We start from the raw sequence: 22983 nt of genomic DNA, 5'->3' as shown, positions 1-22983 counted from the left end.
ACTCACACCCCAGAAGTGACTCGAACCCATACTCCCAGAAGCAACGCAACTGGTATGTACAAGACGCCTTAATCCACTTGACCATCACGACCGGACAAAATGAGGTGATAGCCGAGGCTATTTGAACCACCCCACCGCCGGCACTCGGATAGTAATCTTGGGCATAGCATTTTACCAAATCACCTCATTCTTTGGGGCACACGTGAGGAACACAAATGCGAACAAGCCTGAATGGTCCCCAGGACAATATGCAACTGAAAACTCACACCCCAGAAGTGACTCGAACCCATACTCCCAGAAGCAACGCAACTGGTATGTACAAGACGCCTTAATCCACTTGACCATCACGACCGGACAAAATGAGGTGATAGCCGAGGCTATTTGAACCACCCCACCGCCGGCACTCGGATAGTAATCTTGGGCATAGCATTTTACCAAATCACCTCATTCTTTGGGGCACACGTGAGGAACACAAATGCGAACAAGCCTGAATGGTCCCCAGGACAATATGCAACTGAAAACTTGGGAGTATGGGTTCGAGTCACTTCTGGGGTGTGAGTTTTCAGTTATATATATATATATATATATATATATATATATATATATATATATATATATATATATATATATATATATGTCGTACCTAGTAGCCAGAACGCACTTGTCAGCCTACTATGCAAGGCCCGTTTTGCCTAATAAGCCAAGTTTTCATGAATTAATTGTTTTTTGACTACCTAACCTAACCTAACCTAATTTTTTCGGCTACCTAACCTTACCTAACCTATAAAGATAGGTTAGGTTAGGTTAGGTAGGGTTGGTTAGGTTCGGTCATATATCTACGTTAATTTTAACTCCAATAAAAAAAAAATTGACCTCGTACATAATGAAATAGGTAGCTTTATCATTTCATAAGAAAAAAAATTGAGAAAATATATTAATTCAGGAAAACTTGGCTTATTAGGCAAATCGGGCCTTGCATAGTAGGCTGAGAAATGCGTTCTGGCTACTAGGTACGACATATGATTTATGATATGATATGATATATGATTTTAAGTGATGGAAGCTGACATTTTGGACGTTTGGAGAATTTAAAAAATTATTTCTGGACGCTAAAATTTGGCACCGGAATCCAGAACGTGTCGTGGAAAATAAAGACGTATGGCAATCCTAATCTACAACTGAATTTTTGTTCTGGAAAATTTTTGCAAAATTCAAAACAATTGTTGCATAGTGTATTTGTTAAACTTGAAAAACATTTCACAACATGTTCTAAGTTCTTCAATTCATGCATATCTTTAATTTATTTTGTATTAATCAGTCTAAAAACCTGCTTAAAATAACTGTCAGTACTTACAGATTCTCTGACTTGGTTGATATGGTAAGTTATACCTTGGTCCGATTTCACCTTCTGAGCGTTGGCCCGCTCTGGGTCACCCGGCACCTGTACTGGTCTGCTCTTGTCAACCTGGAACACAGTAAGCTACTGCACTCATCCTCAATACTGAAGCAGATTTTAATTTTTCAATCCGAGTACCACCAGGGCTAATAGGCTATTGCATAGCAAGTGACTGTTTCAATTACTGTATTCAGTTAAGTACTTCTTTGGCGTTTTAAAAATAATGCAAAAATGTCATAATATATTCTACTGAGTATATTGTAACTACTCTGTTCACTTTTATTCTTACAATAATTCAAAATTGTTCTAAACATTTCTGTTATAACCCACTTCCAGTAACTTTAAATGAACATTCCAAAAATAAAATACATAAAGTTTCTAAAATTAGTTACTGCTTACAGGCTCCATGTTGCGACATTGATCCATAAAGTCACTCATGCGGTCTTGGAACCCAGAGGCAAAGAAGCTTGGGTCGATGGCAACGAAACACTGACTGAGGTCTGCTGGGACGGAGGATCTGTTCCGGGTGTTTAAATTCTGACCATAAGGTGCTCCTTATATATGAAACAAAACATATACCAGAATAAATAATGCGTTTCGATTTACTTCTACCTTCAATTAACTTTTATGAAAACTACTAATAAAATGGTCTTTAAAAAGGCCATGTGTTGAGAAGGAGTTCAATACATTGCAGAGCGAGAGGCTACAGAAGTAATCATTAACTTTGGAACAGTCTCTCAAAGTTTAGTTTGTGAAAAAAATCACTTCTATTCTCCTTCTTATTTTTCAAGGTGTTAATTTTTATGACTGCTTTTCCTTTCCTATTGTACAGTACAGTTTGGATTTTTTAATGCCTCAAGTTTAATTGTACAATATTTCTAAACAGTTTTTATGTCAATCGTTTTAACTGCAAATATTATATGAATATGTTTAGGAATACAACAAACATTATTTACTGGGACCATTATCCTGGGACAAACAAATGGGAAGTATATATATTAATTAAACAAATCTTGGGTTTAATGGAATACGGCGGCTTCTAGCAGCTAGTTCAGCAAGGAATCACGTTCTACGTTCCAATGGTATTTGTAGTTACAAGTGAAGACATAGAAGTTTGGATTAATTATAATTTGCCATTCATATCTTTGTATCAAGACATGTTTGCTCTAATGTATTTAGTGTCAGATATCAAATTAGAATAATTAGTTTTCTGGTTATTTCCATCTTAATTTGTTTTTGACATAACCTAATATGTCAAGTAAATAAGGAACGGCCTTAACTGAAACGTATTTACCCGACATAATGCCACAAAGTATCTCGACCATCATGCCGAGACCGAAGCCCTTGTAGCTGGAGTGCAGTTCGGTTGCCCCGAGGGGCAGGAGGAAGCCGTGGTCCAGGCAGGCGGCGGGGTCCGTCGTCGTCCTGCCCTGCTTGTCTAAGCCCCATCCTTCTGGCATGGCTTTGTTATATAATTGTGCAACCTCCACCTTTGCAAGAAATTATTTATTAATATATTTTATAGACTTCATAATAATCTTCTATAATATTCCTTGCCTCATTATTCGTTGAACGTTGTTCTCTTCATTATTCAAATTAAATGCACTCTGAGTCAGGTAATTAGAATTTTACATAACCCAGGAGTCTGATAATCCGGAGGTTTTCTCGTGTATCTCCAAGTTATCTGACTGGTTGTGGGGAACCTCATCCCACATATTTACTTAATATTAATATTTAACCAATCAAATATACAGCATGAAATGCTTATTTCTGTTGCTGTATAACCATTAAAAACAAATTTGAAATATAAGTTTATCCTAAGGTCGGCCGAGCGGACAGCACGCTGGACTTGTGATCCTGTGGTCCTGGGTTCGATCCCAGGCGCCGGCGAGAAACAATGGGCAGAGTTTCTTACACCCTATGCCCCTGTTACCTAGCAGAAAAATAGGTACCTGGGTGTTAGTCAGCTGTCACTGGCTGCTTCCTGGGGGTGGAGGCCTGGTCGAGGACCGGGCCGCGGGGACACTAAAGCCCCGAAATTATCTCAAGATAACCTCAAGATAAGCATAAGGACGTAATAAATGATATCTTTTTTATGAGAGAAAACGTGGTTCAACGTCATCAAAATTAATGCGCCACAGCTCTTATATATCTCTTTTATGCCAATATTAAATGTCCACTCTGAAGACTGAAACTATTATAAATCAATACAATAAATCGTTTTTAAACTTGGTTTGAAGAAATCTAGTTTAAATACCTCTCAATCCGGGAATAGTAAAAATTTATATGGGGCTTGAATGCTCCTGCCCGAGAAGGGAGAGACGCCATTGGTATTTCCCACATGAGCAACACGCAGGAGCAGTGTTGGAGTTTATAGAGTTATATTCCTATGTCATACTGCCCTTCGACATCGTCAGTCTGGTAAGTATTCCCTCCATGTCTAGTAGATATTAAGACAGGCCAGTCAAACTAAAACCTGTCTAGACGTGGTTAGGAAGCATGGACACCCAGCTTTACGGGGTGAGCATCTCTCTCAACCAATAACTAAAACTAATTTGTTAATATTAATCCTCTTGTCGACTGTAGCTAATTGATCTTGGTTGACAGGCTGTGATCTCAACTACGTGGATTTCCGTGGTAACCTTATCCAGTGAAGTGATGCTATAAAGCCTATTGACGCGCATTTGAAGAACTGGGCACAATGTGACTAATGCGCGTCCCTGAAAGCTATTGTTAAGCTGTATTAACCTAATTTGTTACAGTTAACTAGCCAAATTAAATATATAAATCATTTAACCCTAATATATCGATATATAACCGATATATTTCAGTCTAGTTGAATTTAAATATAATAACACCCGCCAAGCTTGTGAAGAGTTTGTGTGGAATCAGAGTATACAGTCCATTATGCTTTAGAGAAATAAACATTAATTTATAATTAACAATAATTAAATTTATTTAAATAAAAATTAAACAAACAAATATTCCCACAAGTAAATTTCCAGCACTGGTGGCATGATCATCTGAAGATCTTAACTTAATTACATCAAACTGTTCACCATCGTTGTTTGTTTGACCAGCCTATCCCACCTGGGCCATCATCGTTCATACACTCTCTACTCTAAACCTACATACACACTGCACTCTAAACTACATGCACTCTGCACTCTAAACTACATGCACTCTGCACTCTAAACTACTTACACTCTGTACTCTAAACTATGTTCTCTCAGCACTCTAAACTGCATACACTCTACACTCAAAACTGCATACACTCTGCACTCTAAACTACATACACTCTGCACTCTAAACTGCATACACTCTCCACTCTAAACTACATACACTCTCCACTCTAAACTACATACACTCTGCACTCAAAACTACATACACTCTGCACTCAAAACTACATACACTCTGCACTCTAAACTACATACACTCTGCACTTTAAACTACATACACTCTGTACTCTAAACTGAATACATTCTGCACTCTAATTTGCATATACTCAGCACTCTAAATTACATACACTATGCACTCTAAACTACATTCGCTCTTCACTCCAAAACTACATACACTCTGTATTTTAAACTACATACTATCTGTACTCTAAACTAAATCTTGTCCTATTTTTCACTTCAGTATAAAATGATTATCCAGTCTATGTAAGGATTATTCGATATATGGATGGATAACTCAGATATCTTATTCAAATTGGATAACTAATAAGTAAGTCTGAAAATACGTAGTTTGGATATTTCAATGTAATTACTGGGTAAAGTAGATGAAAAAGTAGATGGTATTTTGAAAATTAGTGACAGTGAAGTGCAGAGGCACCACTAGTCTCATGACACTAGATAAATTAGTTGCTTTGGAGTTAGCACGAAATGAAGTCGCCCAGAGACTCTCCACCCATACAGCTCCAGTACTGGACATCCGCCGGAAAGGACAATGCTGCACAACAGTGCAAACTAAATCTTAAACAATATAATAATTCTGAAGGTGAGCAATGAAGTGTCCACCAGTCCTAAACATTGGACTCCGGCCCGTGTTTCACCCCCCGGAATTATATCGGAAATTCCGACACCAATTACTCCTAACCACTAATTTACCTAAGTTAACCATTTAAGGAAACTCGGATTTTGTATCATCTCTTAGAAAATGGGACATTTGTCATATCACCAGATCTCTCTTTATCTATAAAATAATCTTAAAACAAGCAGTCAGAAGACTGTATATGATCAAAAAAACACCTCATCTCATAAAATAATTTACAACCAAAATATTTATTAACTGTCATTCCTGACAAAATATAACGTGTTTGGATGCGTTCAATCAGTGAGGGAGGAGTGACGCAACTTGCGCGAGGACTTGCACGAGTGTTGCCATTAAGTAAACTTCTCTGTGAGACACGTGCTTCCCAGAGCTGCCAATCGTGCTTCCCAGAGCTGCCAATCGTCGAATCCCACGAGTAATTTGTAGCCAATTCATGTAACCACCTCACCATATATTAAGAAGCACCTTGTTTCCCGTTTTCTTCTTACTTTGTTAGATTCAGGCCTGATAATATTAGTTAATGTAAATGCAATTACAAGGCGTGAGAAATACAAAAACAGGTGAGCATCTCAAATTTATCTTATGATATCCAATGTCATGTCATATCTGTTATAGGGATGTTATTGCATCTCTTACTGTGTATTAATCCGGCAGGTAACCTGTAACAATTTAAGGCATTGATATCAAATCACTTGGTTTAACATGAAGCATGCTCTGATGCCATTATTGTTCGACCATGAGACAATGTAGATTATTTGATCAGGACATGTGCATGGCTTATTAAATAAGCAACATTCTACATAACAGCTAAGCTGTGCTCTGTTTTAAAGTAAGTCATTATTATTTATTAATTACAAAATTTCTACCAATCGTTAAATTACCCTACAATTTGGTAGGGTAATTTATTAAACCCCCAACTTTGTGAAGGGAGGCTCCTAGCATGATAACTATATATATATATATATATATATATATATATATATATATATATATATATATATATATATATATATATATATATATATATATATATATATATATATATATATATATATATATATATATATATATATATATATATATATATATATATATATATATATATATATATATATATATATATATATTATTAAATATGACCGAAAAAGTAAGATTAATAATTCTAACACGAATTTTCTCAATCTTTCGTACATTACGCTTCACTGTTGGAGGTAAATCAAAAATCACTTCTCCAAAATTCATTTTTATTTCTAGTCTGACGCGACACGGGCGCGTTTCGTAAAACTTATTACATTTTCAAAGACTTCACAAATACACAACTGATTAGAACTTGCGTTTCCCTGATTTTATATCTACATTTGAGTGAGGTGGGAAGGGTGATGTGGCATTACATTTGAGTGAGGTGGGAAGGGTGATGTGGCATTAACACAAGACAGAACACTAGAGGATATTAATAGGGTATTAAAAGTATCAACACAAGACAGAACAGAAACAATGGGTATTGAATAGAAGTGTTTGTAGAAAGCCTATTGGTCCATATTTCTTGATGCTTCTATATTGGAGCGGAGTCTTGAGGTGGGTAGAATATAGTTGTGCAATAATTGGCTGTTGATTGCTGGTGTTGACTTCTTGATGTGTAGTGCCTCGCAAACGTCAAGCCGCCTGCTATCGCTGTATCTATCGATGATTTCTGTGTTGTTTACTAGGATTTCTCTGGCGATGGTTTGGTTATGGGAAGAGATTATATGTTCCTTAATGGAGCCCTGTTGTTTATGCATCGTTAAACGCCTAGAAAGAGATGTTGTTGTCTTGCCTATATACTGGGTTTTTTGGAGCTTACAGTCCCCAAGTGGGCATTTGAAGGCATAGACGACGTTAGTCTCTTTTAAAGCGTTCTGTTTTGTGTCTGGAGAGTTTCTCATGAGTAGGCTGGCCGTTTTTCTGGTTTTATAGTAAATCGTCAGTTGTATCCTCTGATTTTTGTCTGTAGGGATAACGTTTCTATTAACAATATCTTTCAGGACCCTTTCCTCTGTTTTATGAGCTGTGGAAAAGAAGTTCCTGTAAAATAGTCTAATAGGGGGTATAGGTGTTGTGTTAGTTGTCTCTTCGGAGGTTGCATGGCTTTTCACTTTCCTTCTTATGATGTCTTCGATGAAACCATTGGAGAAGCCGTTATTGACTAGGACCTGCCTTACCCTACAGAGTTCTTCGTCGACTTGCTTCCATTCTGAGCTGTGGCTGAGAGCACGGTCGACGTATGCGTTAATAACACTCCTCTTGTACCTGTCAGGGCAGTCGCTGTTGGCATTTAGGCACATTCCTATGTTTGTTTCCTTTGTGTAGACTGCAGTGTGGAAACCTCCGCCCTTTTCCATGACTGTTACATCTAGAAAAGGCAGCTTCCCATCCTTTTCCGTCTCGTAAGTGAAACGCAGCACGGAACTCTGCTCAAATGCCTCCTTCAGCTCCTGCAGATGTCTGACATCAGGTACCTGTGTAAAAATGTCGTCAACATACCTGCAGTATATGGCCGGTTTCAAGTTCATGTCGACTAAGACTTTTTGCTCGATGGTACCCATGTAGAAGTTTGCAAACAGGACACCTAGGGGAGAACCCATGGCGACCCCATCTACTTGCTTATACATGTGCCCATCCGGGCTCAAGAAGGGTGCCTCTTTAGTACAAGCTTGGAGTAGTTTCCTCAGAATACTTTCTGGCATGTCAAGAGGAGTACAGGCTGGATCACGATACACTCTGTCGGCTATCATTCTGATTGTCTCGTCCACAGGTACGTTGGTAAACAGCGATTCTACGTCCAACGAGGCTCTTATCCCTGTGGCCCGTGCGCCCCGCAGTAAGTCCACAAATTCCTTTGGAGACTTCAGGCTGAAGGCGCAAGGAACATAAGGAGTCAGCAGGCCGTTGAGTCGCTTCGCCAGTCTGTACGTGGGTGTGGGTATCTGGCTAATGATTGGCCGAAGTGGGTTTCCAGGCTTGTGCGTCTTGACATTTCCATACGCATATCCAGGTTTATATTCCCCAATGATCTTTGGCAGGTGGAGTCCGGATTTCTTGGCGTTCACAGTTTCGATCAGTTTGTTGACCTTTGCTTTTAATTCGGCTGTAGTGTCCTTCGTTACCCTTTGGAACTTAGTTTGGTCAGAGAGTATGATGTTCATTTTCGCCAGATATTCGTCTTTTTTAAGAATGACATATATTGGCGACTTGTCACCTCTCCTGACAACTATCTCCTTGTTCTCACGAAGGCTTTTAGCTGCCGCTTTAAGCTCGGGGGACAGTATGGTGCTTCTGTAGTTGCCTCGATTCTTTCCTTCTTCTGCAATAAGTTCTGCTTGTAAGGTATCTTTGGTAGTGACCTTCTTTTGTGTCTCGAGGTCGAATATGTCGTCTAACAGAATTTCCAACTCTACTTTCCGGGCCATTTCACTCGGTCTGGACATAACATGACAGTTTATGCCCAGATTTAGGAGAGTGACTTGGTCCTCAGTGAGGTTAATTCCTGCCAGGTTCAGGAAGCCATCTCTTGGTCGTGGAATTGCCATAGGTCCTCCATATAATGTTGTTAGTTTCTTGATAATCCTTATTTCAGTGCTGAGGTGATGTTGGTCTGTGAGGATGTCGAGGTGTTGTTCAATGCGGGTACGGATACTTTCGTCGATGTTGCTATTTCTCCACTCGTTTGTAGCATGAAGTAGTTGCGTTTTGTTGTCTTTGATTTCATTCTCTGCCTTGTATATCTGATCACGAATCAGATCCTGGCGATATTTTATCGTGAAGGCTTGATTCCTTGCTGCTGGGTCGTGCACTTTAACATTAGTATATTTTGGTAGCAGTCTTTCCTGTAGACATATATTATTAAATATGACCGAAAAAGTAAGATTAATAATTCTAACACGAATTTTCTCAATCTTTCGTACATTACGCTTCACTGTTCAAGGCAGAGAATGAAATCAAAGACAACAAAACGCAACTACTTCATGCTACAAACGAGTGGAGAAATAGCAACATCGACCATAGTATCCGTACCCGCATTGAACAACACCTCGACATCCTCACAGACCAACATCACCTCAGCACTGAAACAAGGATTATCAAGAAACTAACAACATTATATGGAGGACCTATGGCAATTCCACGACCAAGAGATGGCTTCCTGAACCTGGCAGGAATTAACCTCACTGAGGACCAAGTCACTCTCCTAAATCTGGGCATAAACTGTCATGTTATGTCCAGACCGAGTGAAATGGCCCGGAAAGTAGAGTTGGAAATTCTGTTGGACGACATATTCGACCTCGAGACACAAAAGAAGGTCACTACCAAAGATACCTTACAAGCAGAACTTATTGCAGAAGGAGGAAAGAATCGAGGCAACTACAGAAGCACCATACTGTCCCCCGAGCTTAAAGCGGCAGCTAAAAGCCTTCGTGAGAACAAGGAGATAGTTGTCAGGAGAGGTGACAAGTCGCCAATATATGTCATTCTTAAAAAAGACGAATATCTGGCGAAAATGAACATCATACTCTCTGACCAAACTAAGTTCCAAAGGGTAACGAAGGACACTACAGCCGAATTAAAAGCAAAGGTCAACAAACTGATCGAAACTGTGAACGCCAAGAAATCCGGACTCCACCTGCCAAAGATCATTGGGGAATATAAACCTGGATATGCGTATGGAAATGTCAAGACGCACAAGCCTGGAAACCCACTTCGGCCAATCATTAGCCAGATACCCACACCCACGTACAGACTGGCGAAGCGACTCAACGGCCTGCTGACTCCTTATGTTCCTTGCGCCTTCAGCCTGAAGTCTCCAAAGGAATTTGTGGACTTACTGCGGGGCGCACGGGCCACAGGGATAAGAGCCTCGTTGGACGTAGAATCGCTGTTTACCAACGTACCTGTGGACGAGACAATCAGAATGATAGCCGACAGAGTGTATCGTGATCCAGCCTGTACTCCTCTTGACATGCCAGAAAGTATTCTGAGGAAACTACTCCAAGCTTGTACTAAAGAGGCACCCTTCTTGAGCCCGGATGGGCACATGTATAAGCAAGTAGATGGGGTCGCCATGGGTTCTCCCCTAGGTGTCCTGTTTGCAAACTTCTACATGGGTACCATCGAGCAAAAAGTCTTAGTCGACATGAACTTGAAACCGGCCATATACTGCAGGTATGTTGACGACATTTTTACACAGGTACCTGATGTCAGACATCTGCAGGAGCTGAAGGAGGCATTTGAGCAGAGTTCCGTGCTGCGTTTCACTTACGAGACGGAAAAGGATGGGAAGCTGCCTTTTCTAGATGTAACAGTCATGGAAAAGGGCGGAGGTTTCCACACTGCAGTCTACACAAAGGAAACAAACATAGGAATGTGCCTAAATGCCAACAGCGACTGCCCTGACAGGTACAAGAGGAGTGTTATTAACGCATACGTCGACCGTGCTCTCAGCCACAGCTCAGAATGGAAGCAAGTCGACGAAGAACTCTGTAGGGTAAGGCAGGTCCTAGTCAATAACGGCTTCTCCAATGGTTTCATCGAAGACATCATAAGAAGGAAAGTGAAAAGCCATGCAACCTCCGAAGAGACAACTAACACAACACCTATACCCCCTATTAGACTATTTTACAGGAACTTCTTTTCCACAGCTCATAAAACAGAGGAAAGGGTCCTGAAAGATATTGTTAACAGAAACGTTATCCCTACAGACAAAAATCAGAGGATACAACTGACGATTTACTATAAAACCAGAAAAACGGCCAGCCTACTCATGAGAAACTCTCCAGACACAAAACAGAACGCTTTAAAAGAGACTAACGTCGTCTATGCCTTCAAATGCCCACTTGGGGACTGTAAGCTCCAAAAAACCCAGTATATAGGCAAGACAACAACATCTCTTTCTAGGCGTTTAACGATGCATAAACAACAGGGCTCCATTAAGGAACATATAATCTCTTCCCATAACCAAACCATCGCCAGAGAAATCCTAGTAAACAACACAGAAATCATCGATAGATACAGCGATAGCAGGCGGCTTGACGTTTGCGAGGCACTACACATCAAGAAGTCAACACCAGCAATCAACAGCCAATTATTGCACAACTATATTCTACCCACCTCAAGACTCCGCTCCAATATAGAAGCATCAAGAAATATGGACCAATAGGCTTTCTACAAACACTTCTATTCAATACCCATTGTTTCTGTTCTGTCTTGTGTTGATACTTTTAATACCCTATTAATATCCTCTAGTGTTCTGTCTTGTGTTAATGCCACATCACCCTTCCCACCTCACTCAAATGTAATGCCACATCACCCTTCCCACCTCACTCAAATGTAGATATAAAATCAGGGAAACGCAAGTTCTAATCAGTTGTGTATTTGTGAAGTCTTTGAAAATGTAATAAGTTTTACGAAACGCGCCCGTGTCGCGTCAGACTAGAAATAAAAATGAATTTTGGAGAAGTGATTTTTGATTTACCTCCAACAGTGAAGCGTAATGTACGAAAGATTGAGAAAATTCGTGTTAGAATTATTAATCTTACTTTTTCGGTCATATTTAATAATATATGTCTACAGGAAAGACTGCTACCAAAATATACTAATATATATATATATATATATATATATATATATATATATATATATATATATATATATATATATATATATATATATATATATATATATATATATATATATATACAGTCCACTTTAAATCCATAATTTTCCTGCTGGGAGATTTTCTCCACATGTTTGGTGTCTTAGAATGTTATCCCCAACTTCTGTAACACTCTCGAGGTGATCACATTGCAGGTCTCGTCTAACCTGTTCTCTTACAAGGAACATCGTTTTTTGTTTGTTTGTGGCATACTTAAGGCATACAAACTTCAGTACATTTGTGTACTGAAAATGGAAGCGGCTATCGAAAGTGACGTACTGTCCAGTTTTCTGTTTGGAGTCCTCTGGTAGGTTAGGATATGGGCACTTTAGTTCGACCGTTTCTTGACGTTGGGAAACCTTAGGAGGACGGGCTGTCTCGTCACCTGCTGAACTCACAAACTCACTCATAGGTTAGTTACCTTTTATTTATAACACCTGGGCATTTATGATGTTTTCACTTTGTCATTATCAGCTTAAATGTGACTTACATAATAATTGACCCATATCAGACTTATCTTGGAACCTATACGTACAGTGAACCTACTGCCTCTGGCTATACTCAGTAACGAATACCACAGACTACATACAGTGAACCTACTGCCTCTGGCTACTCAGTAACGAGTAAGACAACGTGCGTACAGTAAACCTACTGATTCTAGCTATACTCAGTAACGAGTACGAAAACGTCCGTACAAGGAACCTACTGCCTAATCAGTCAAACATCCGCTACTACCTTGACCACTTATGAATTAACATAACAGCTTCCCTTGCATCTGGTATAATCACTGACAGAACAACTGACCACTATCCAAACTTCCTCACAGCAAACATGGACATAATACCATCAGATACAATCAACTCATCTTCAGGCTACACAGCAAAGGTGCTAAAAGTATTCTCAAAATGCACTTCACAATATAAAGTGGGAAGCTGAATTCAGTAATACACTGAATATAAATTCATTAGCCAACATCTTCCTTTCCAAAACTCTAAGCCTCTACAACACGCACTGTCCTCTCCTCACTAAGGAAATAAATGGCAAAAGATTAAACAACCCCTGGCTCACAAGTGGCATACTCAAAGCAATCAACAAGAAACATGAATATGAAAAACATAGGTTTAACCTAGTTACAAAAGGAGTAGTTAAGAGACACTCATCAATGCGTACCAGTATAATAAGAATACCGAAACTTTCCTATTATGAGTAGATTTAAAGAAGCAGAAAGAAATATGAAAATCACATGGATAGCCATCTATAACATCCTTCGATCTAAACAACAATCACATAACAAGCAGATAATACTCTCCATGGATGGATTAAGTATGTTGCAAGAGTGTAACCACACTCTTGTAACATACTTAAAAAATAGAATTTTAGGCAATAATTTAGGCAATAGAATTTAATTGTTTCTTTTCATCATTTGGTGCTAGCCTTGCCAGAAAAGTCCCACAGACCCAGACACATATTACTACATATCTTACAGGCAGCTATCCTAACTCTCTTTCCTTTTACCAGACAGCCCGGCAGATGTTATGTCCATCATTCACTCACTAAAAACCAAAGCTGGGAGGGAACACTAGTGAAATACCATGTATGGTATACAAGAGTGCCTCCCATGCCCTTGCACCACCCATAGCTCTGCTATTAAATAAATCTCTAGTGTCACACTTTTTCTGATATCCTTAAAAAAAGCACGAGTAACACCAGTTCACAAAGGAGGCAATATGGCTGACATAATCAATTACAGGTCGATATCTAATCTACCTATATTATAAAAAATATTCGAAAAAAATACAGTATTTACATACAGCTCTACTCCTACCTTGTAAAATTCAACTTATTAAGTCCTCTTTCAGTTTGGCTTCCGTTCCCCAAAAAGTACCAACGACGCAATTATTAGTCTGCTTGATATAATCTACACAGCCCTTGAAAAAAATTAGTTCCCAATTGGGCTCTTCATTTAGCCAATTTGCCGTAGCGCATACAAATGGAATGTGACGACATTTGTAAGAGGACGGGCTGAACTCGTCCTCCTTATTACAGCGCTTTTCGCTCGTTTGCGCACTAATGCTAAAAAGTGCCGTTCTAGAAAATGAAAGCGTCTCGCAAAAGTGATCTACTGTCCCGTTTTCTGTTTTGGGTCCTCTAGCTTAGGCTCTTAGGTCAAGAGAGGACACTTTAAATTAAAGGTTTTCATGACCTTTTGAAACCTTAGGAGAACTTGCTGCTCTCCTAACCTACCAAAGGACCTAAAACTTGCTACTTTAAGTTCATTTCATTTCGAAATTTCCATTTTTTTTTTTAGAATTCCAATACTGCAATTTTTGGCCGTAGCGAATTCGAGTAAAAAACGACGTAATTTGTAAGAGGACGGGCTGGAAGAACATGATAAAGGTAAACCATAACTGATACTGTAAACCATGACTACCTCCTACTTAATCTTCACTGTTATGGGATCTGAGGGCTGGTCCTGAAGTATATTCGATCCTATGTCTGTGATAGACACCCATATGTAACCATCAATGATATAACCTCCCTACTCTACCATTAACCGTAGGAGCGCAAAACGGAAGCATCCTAGAACCTCTCCTATTTCTCATATGCAACAATGGTCTGCCTCTATCACTCTTAAACCTATATTATTTGCGGACGATACTACTTTCATCTACTCAGACCCCAACCCACACACACTAAATATTGTTGTAAATAACGAATTTTAAAAAATCAACTCATTGATGTCAACCAACAAACTCACACCAAATATTGAAAGATCTACTGCAATTTATTTGGAACCAAATCATCAAGTGAAATTCAACTACAAATAGACAATGTTAACATCATCAATAAAAACGATGGAAAGTTTCTTGGCCTATACATAGATAAAAATACTCAACATATATATATATATATATATATATATATATATATATATATATATATATATATATATATATATATATATATATATATATATATATATATATATATATATATATATATATAGCCAAGTTTTCATGAATTAATATATTTTCTCTATTTTTTTTCTTATGAAATGATAAAGCTACCCATTTCATTATGTATGAGGTCAATTTTTTTTTAATGGAGTTAAAATTAACGTAGATATATGACCGAACTTAACAAACCCTACCTAACCTATCTTTATAGGTTAGGTTCGGTTAGGTAGCAGAAAAAGTTAGGTTAGGTTAGGTTAGGTAGTCGAAAAAACATTAATTCATGAAAACTTGGCTTATTAGGGAAATCGAGCCTTGTATAGTAGGCTGAGAAGTGCGTTCTGGCTACTAGGTACGACATATATATATATATATATATATATATATATATATATATATATATATATATATATATATATATATATATATATATATATATATATATATATATATATATATATATAGGGATAGGTTAGGGATAACAAGCATATATATTGCAGTAGCTTTAATGCCCATATAAAAGTGATAAAGCTCTCATCTGGTCCTAATTCAACAAAATAACCTAAAGAGGCAAAGAAAATGGAGTTTGAAATCTGTAAATAAATCGGTCCAAAAAAATAAAAGTCACAACTTCTGCCACCTGTGGCTGATTAACATATTGACCAAATTCGTTCCAACTTCACATGCTTAGTACCGGATATACATTCTCCAAGATGTAGAAGTCTTTGTGGTATCATATCAACTCCTTATTACTACTTTTCTTGTTTGCGTCGGACTTCTTGCATATCTTTATCCCTGATTGCCAGTAAATAAAAAAATGTTATCTTTATTCTCAGTACTGGTTGTCACCCGTCGTGCACACATTTACAATTTTATAAAATTCGTAAAAAATCCATTTCTTAACATATTGTGATGAAATTGTTACAACGTTGATGCCAAAAATGAGAGATTTGTTTAAAAAATTTCACTATATATCATATTTGGAAAAATGCTCCCTAGTCACCGGGCTCTTTAAGAAGCGCTAGTTTGTCGAATGATATATATCATCATGTAGTCCATGTTGAGTATAAGACATTCATCATATGTTAACGAATTACGAACGTAATATGATCGGAGATTTCACATGTCTGCCATATTTGTAACGTAAGTCTGACTCTGTCTATGTCTGTGTGTATCACTCTCGCTCTTTTACTCTGTCTCTCTGCCTCACATAATTATTTTGTCAATTATACATACTATTACATAATGTATTTACCTAATTAATTTAATAATAGTTGTTTTCTGGAATCAGATACACAAGTCACTTTGTTTCTATTCATTTCACTTTATTTATCAGCTGCCAGTAATATTAATGATAATGAATTATAATACCTTCTCATTCCTTTGTCTATTTCTGATATTGATGTGTAGTTAGTTCTTGATACCATTATTCATACAAAGTATTTCAACAATGTTTGCAAACCACTTTTAAGGGGCTCGGTGATGGTGTACCTAAATGTCCTCATATACACTAATTTTTTTCTAAAAATATCTTCACGGCAAATGTTCCAACTTTTCCCAATGGATCAACATCATACCATGAACAAAAAAAAAAAAAAATTATTCACAATTTCAAATAAGCTTGAAAAAATATTGAAATGTCACCAATTGTTATTTTATTCATTATGGTCTCAGAATGGCATGTAACGTTCATGTTCCTCACCTTAAAATATTGTTTTAGAGTACAGTTTACTGTAAAACATTTTTTCAATGTGGCCATCCAAATATGTGTAAAAGTTAGATGCAATTTTTTTTATAATTCCAAACGTTATAGCTTTATGACTAAACGGAGGTGAGCACACCTTAGAACTAAGACATTTGCACGTAATATGTAAAAATGGTGAGAATCGGTCAGAAACTGAACTTTTGATGGTGTCTCAAAGTTGAAATTCCTGTTTTAAAGAAAATTGAAGTTGAAATTATCAACAATGACTATGATAGTTCTAATTAAGAACATTTCTTGTATGTTTTAATAAAGATTGCTTGGCATTCGTACTCGAATATGTGAAAGTTGTATGTCAATATGTGTTGAAATGATGTCAAGAAATATAACACCCCCACAAAAAAAAAAAAAAAATAGAGATACGTTTGGGATAACTATAAAATAGACACTGGGCCCATTAGCTGTCTAGCAGTAGATTAGACATATATGGATGAGATTGAGCGGATATAAAAAGGACAGCCTCGTATGGGCCAATAGGCCATCTGCATTTACCTTCATTCGTATATTCGTATATTCTTATAACGAAATATATATATTGCAGTAGCTTTTTTGCAAATATATATGAGATAAGTGATAAGGCACTCATCTGGTCCAAATTCATCAATACAATTAAAATAGACAAAGAGAATAGAGTCTGAAATCTATAAATGAATTTGCCCAAAAATATAATATATATATTATTATAGAAAAACTATATTTCATATTTGGAAAATCTCCTGTCACCGGGCCCCTTAAATTCAAAAAACGTTTTGTGTGTTGATGAGCCAAAGAATCTGCCTTTGAAGGAGGAATTGAGCTCTCACCTTGGATTGCCTATAAGCAGTCTGAGAACAATAATACGCAAAGAACTCCTAAAAACCTTGTAGGTCTGAGGTAAAGTGAAATCGACAACAGTAATGTCATCGATCATCGTTGCAAGAGGAGCCACACATCTATGAATCATCCAATATAATCAGCAGACGCATAGATGTTACTACTGCTCGGCTTAGTAATTGTGGATCCTTGAGGTTATCTTGAGATGATTTCGGGGCTTTAGTGTCCCCGCGGCCCGGTCCTCGACCAGGCCTCCACCCCCAGGAAGCAGCCCGTGACAGTTGACTAACTCCCAGGTACCTATTTACTGCTAGGTAACAGGGGCATTCAGGGTGAAAGAAACTTTGCCCATTTGCTTCTGCCTCGTGCGGGAATCGAACCCGCGCCACAGAATTACGAGTCCTGCGCGCTATCCACCAGGCTACGAGGCCCCTTTTGGTGGATGATTGTAACCCATCCACCGTTGCCCACTTGTTAAGGGGCAGTGTGCAGGATAAACATAACTGTGACACCAGCTCTCCACATATTTCAGTTGACTAATTTAGAGTCTACTTGTTGTCGGTCTCGAGCCAATTGTTGATGGGATGATGTGCATTGAATTTTGTAACTGGTTCATCAAGGCTAACTTGCTTAGCTAAATGAACTATGGGGTTCGGTCCCTGAGTCCATTAAGTGCCTCTGTAACCCTATCCACCACCGCCCACGGGATGGGTATAGGGTGCATAATAAAGAAATAAATTGAATCGTTATATCGTTTAAATAGAAGATCAGTAAACTCTTAAGCACATAAGTAGAGTCATCTCCTTTTCTCACTAATGTATATATATATTAATATTTATTCACTATTCTACATTATTTTCCTTTCGATAGCAATGTGAATTTTATAAACTGATGTGTGGTGTTTTGACCAATGAGACTCGTCGTTACAAAACGTCTTTTCATTCTGAATCTAATCCATTAGTACAACAACGATAACAAACGCCTGGCTGACATTTTGTACTTTTCCAGACACTTGCGAGTAAAAGAATATTTTTCCTCGACTGTACCTGTATGCTCGTTCAGAGACGAGGGTTCTCCGTAATTTTCTTACATCTGGCGGTTCCATAAGTGGGCCGTTGTGGTTGCAAACCCCACATCCTGACACCTGATCCTTTCTCTCCACATGAGATACAGTGGACCTCGGCAGTTGCTCTCGCATAATGTGATCTGCCAATTGACCTCTTGCAGAGTGACCACCACCGGTGTTGGTGCTGTTGCATGCAGGTAACATTTGAAGTATCAAAACAATACTCTCACAGTCGAACTGCTGACCTTTTCCAGGATGCAACCCCAAAACAGCTGCCTAACTTTCGGTTGCCTATTTACTGTTAGATGAAACAAAGGCAGACAAAGTCATTGGGTAAAAGGAAATGTGCCCAATCATTTCTGTCCCAAATGGGAATTGAACTCGGGATCCCAAATTGTCAATCGAAAACGAAGCCAACTCTACTCTGAGATACTACAAACTCAACTATTAGACTATGAGAATGAGTAGAATTTTCAAAAACCTAAATGATTCCTAATATTAAGAAGTTGGGCTTCAGAGTCACTGACTGGCGACCACCAGGGCAGGGAGGGGGCCGAGTGCAAGCTGGTGCAGGAAAGGATGCTTCATCGCAATTAGTTCTTCCCTTTTCAACAGATGAGTCCCAATGACTCGAACATTCGGCAACCCCAGAGCAAAAACCTACTTCTCCATAGTGCTTTGATCGGATTTACAAAACCTTCCTCCAAGTGCAACTCCGCTCCCCCCGTTCCACAGCGAGTTGCCTAATTGCCCAAATGGGCAGCCCAAGGCATAGGGTTCCTTGGGACGTATGCAGCTGCGATAGGAAGGAACCCACAGAAGCTCGTGGGCATCGCATAAATAAGGCACAATATATTTGCTCCTGCTTGCACTTCTCTGTAGAATGGATGAATTTGGTGAATGTGTTCCCTTTGTTTTTATTACACTATTTCTATTTAATGTTAGCTGTGAAAAGTTGATACTTTGTTAATACTTCACTGAGTTTACTCCATTTTCCATTGTCATTGTTTGTCAGACGGTAACAGCATGAAACCTATATTTCTGCCTCGTTTAAAGATAAACTGTAAAATTTCAGCTGTAAATATATTGAAAATAACATATATAATGAGTTTTAGTTGTGACATTTGTTAGTTGGTTATTATTGTAGTGTGAGGTTGTCGAGTCATACACCTGGCAGTGTGAGGTTGTCGAGTCATACACCTGGTAGTGTGAGGTTGTCGAGTCATACACCTGGCAGTGTGAGGTTGTGGAGTCATGCACCTGGCAGTGTGAGGTTGTCGAGTCATACACCTGGCAGTGTGAGGTTGTCGAGTCATACACCTGGCAGTGTGAGGTTGTCGAGTCATACACCTGGCAGTGAGTGTCTGGGGGACTGCAGCACAGCGGGTCGTATGGTCAAGCCGCCACTGCTCAACAATATACAACTTGCGCATGGGATAACTCGCGTGCATGTGAGTTGATTAATAAAATTCACACAACAAATTTATAATTTTGGTGCATACGGGGAAACATAGTTAATGATGCAATATACGTTAATCAAGACATCTGTTGGTGCTCTGTTTTTTTATATCCATGGTTTAAGTTAATGTTTTTTCTTAAACGTTTTGTATTTTCTTACCTTGCCAAGTGCCACAACACTGGTCGCCATATCCAGTACGAAGCTATCATCACCTCTGGCAGGCGCTGCTACTGATAAAGGGTTCGTTCCAAGGCATGGCTGAATCATCATAAAAGAAAAAATAAGTAAAATTAGTAATATCATCGGTGAAATATTCCGACTAATAAAGGAAATCAACAACAGTAGTCCTATCATTGTGTGTTTATCATGATATGAAATCTAGGTAACTTTTTTTCTCTCTCTCTCTCTCTCTCTCTCTCTCTCTCTCTCTCTCTCTCTCTCTCTCTCTCTCTCTCTCTCCCTCTCCCTCTCCCTCTCTCTCTCTCTCTCTCTCTCTCTCTCTCTCTCTCTCTCTCTCTCTCTCTCTCTCTCTCTCTCTCTCTCTCTCTCTCTCTCTCCTCTCTCTCTCTCTCTCTCTCCCTCTCTCTCTCTCTCTCTCTCTCTCTCTCTCTCTCTCTCTCTCTCTCTCTCTCTCTCTCTCTCTCTCTCTCTCTCTCTCTCTCTCTCCCTCTCTCTCTCTCTCTCTCTCCCTCTCTCTCTCTCTCTCTCTCTCTCTCTCTCTCTCTCTCTCTCTCTCTCTCTCTCTCTCTCTCTCTCTCTCTCTCTCTCTCTCTCTCTCTCTCTCTCTCTCTCTCTCTCTCTCTCTCTCTCTCTCTCTCTCTCTCTCTCTCTCTCTCTCTCTCTCTCTCTTCTCGGTTTATTACTACATGACATCATGCTTTAGGGTGAGGTTACATGCTTTTATCCTTTCTTTAATAAAGTCTGAGAATTGGTGAGTGTTAACACTATTAGGAATCTTATTATTTTTTATTTTTTTTATTTTTAATTTAGCTACAATTACCTTTCTAATTATCAATTACAATTATCTAATTATCTATCTATACAAGAGTTCTTACCTTCTTGTAAGGCATTTCGGGCAGGTCTTTAATCCTAATATTCCCTGAAATACGGCCCGCCGAATCCTTTAACAACCAAGTACCCTTTTTTATATTGGGAAAACAGAGGCTACAGTTAAGGATTGGCGCCCAGTAAATCCTTCCTGGCAGGATACGAACCCAAGCTACAGTGTTTGCAAAATGCCAGGGGAGTGTCTTACCACTATGCAACAGGGACTGCCGGGGCTATGTGTCTTTCATCACACCAATGGTTAATATATGAGTGTGTATATATGTATAGATGTGCATCAAGCTTGAATGGTCCCCAAGCCCACATGTATCAGAAAACTCTTGACCCCTGATGGTTTCGAACCCAGTCAGCCAGGGCCTCAATTCTCCTTGGCATGTTCAGTACTATAACAACTCAGGCAAAAACTGAACAAAAGTACTGTGAAATCGTCTGACTTTTAACCCCAATACCTGAGAGCACCTGTGACGTATTGGCCCGTAATTAGTTGACTGATTCGAATCCTTCATGGGTCAAGAGTTTCCTGATGTATTGATGTATTGATGTGTAATTACCTAAGTGTAGTTACAGGATGAAAGCAACGCTCGTGGTGTGCCGTCTTCCCAGCACTCTTTGTCATATAACGCTTTGAAACTACTGACGGTCTTGGCCTCCACCACCTTCTCACCTAACTTGTTCCAACCGTCTGCCACTCTGTTTGGGAAAGTGAATTTTCTTATATTTCTTCGGCATCTGTGTTTAGCTAGTTTAAATCTATGACTTCTTGTTCTTAAAGTTCCAGGTCTCAGGAAATCTTCTCAGATTTTATCAATTCTTGATACTATTTTGTATGTAGTGACCATATCACCTCTTTTTCTTCTGTCTTCTAGTTTTGGCATATTTAAAGCCTCTAACCTCTCCTCGTAGCTCTTGCCCTTCAGTTCTGGGAGCCACTTAGTAGCATGTCTTTGCACCTTTTCCAGTTTGTTGATGTGCTTCTTAAGATATGGGCACCACACAACCGCTGCATATTCTGGCTTTGGCCTAACTTTGGCTTTGGTGTATATTAGTGAGTGTGTATGTGTATATAAACGTGTATGCATGTGCGTATGTGTGTGTTGTTACAGAGTCCCCCTCCAATTTCTTCCTAGATCCGGCTTTAAGAGTCATTTCAGCTTACCCTGCTGATTTCCTGTGGTGCAGGGAGTCTTTTGATATATGTGGCGACCAGATTGGCTGGTTGATAAGGGAGAAATTTGCATTTATATGTTTGTAGGTAAAGTGGGAAGTAGCGCCCTTGAGACAAACAAAATGGAGCCCCTGCCTTCAAATTCGCCATTTTGTGGATGACGTCAGCCGGCTGCGGATTGGTTGGCTTAGGTCACGTGCCGCGGGCGACCAATCAGCTCCCACCATGACGTCACTGAGTGCCCCCTGGCGGCCCCAGTGGAGGTGGCATCAGAGTTGACCTGACAGTGGACACGGGAGGACGTGCGTCGATCAGCTCTCGAGAATTGGAGGCTCTGGGAGTCTCTCTCTCTGTGGATTTAGGCCGCCATCGCAGCCCACCAAGATTACTGGATACCCTGTGCTTCTGAGAAGAAAGAAGAATCCAAGTTTATTGGGCAAAGAAGTGCCAAAACTTGAGGAATCGGTCGGCGACGACGCTGGAGGGCGCCGCCTGATGCTCGAGGGTCTGGATGGTGTGGCGGGGAGGCTTTCTATGACCGGGTCACACCCACTGAGAATGTTGGAGG

General features: G+C 39.2%; 1 protein-coding gene across 2 annotated transcripts in view; it reads right to left on the bottom strand.

Moving 5' to 3' along the window:
- LOC123768896 (uncharacterized oxidoreductase YjmC) overlaps positions 1–22983 on the bottom strand; it is a 271384-nt gene that overhangs the window by 45772 nt on the left and 202629 nt on the right. For both annotated transcript variants that reach the window (XM_069309228.1, XM_069309229.1), the window contains 4 exons: positions 20345–20443; positions 2691–2886; positions 1796–1950; positions 1355–1465 (listed from right to left, as the gene is read on the bottom strand). In XM_069309228.1, the coding sequence (XP_069165329.1) occupies positions 1355–1465; positions 1796–1950; positions 2691–2886; positions 20345–20443 (561 nt within the window). The remainder of the gene's footprint in view (positions 1–1354; positions 1466–1795; positions 1951–2690; positions 2887–20344; positions 20444–22983) is intronic.

The sequence above is a fragment of the Procambarus clarkii genome, chromosome 64 (genome assembly GCF_040958095.1).
Source record: "Procambarus clarkii isolate CNS0578487 chromosome 64, FALCON_Pclarkii_2.0, whole genome shotgun sequence".
Lineage (NCBI taxonomy): Eukaryota > Metazoa > Arthropoda > Malacostraca > Decapoda > Cambaridae > Procambarus > Procambarus clarkii.
The sequence above is the reverse complement of the archived record's forward strand: the minus strand, read 5'-3'. Positions and strand labels throughout refer to the sequence as shown.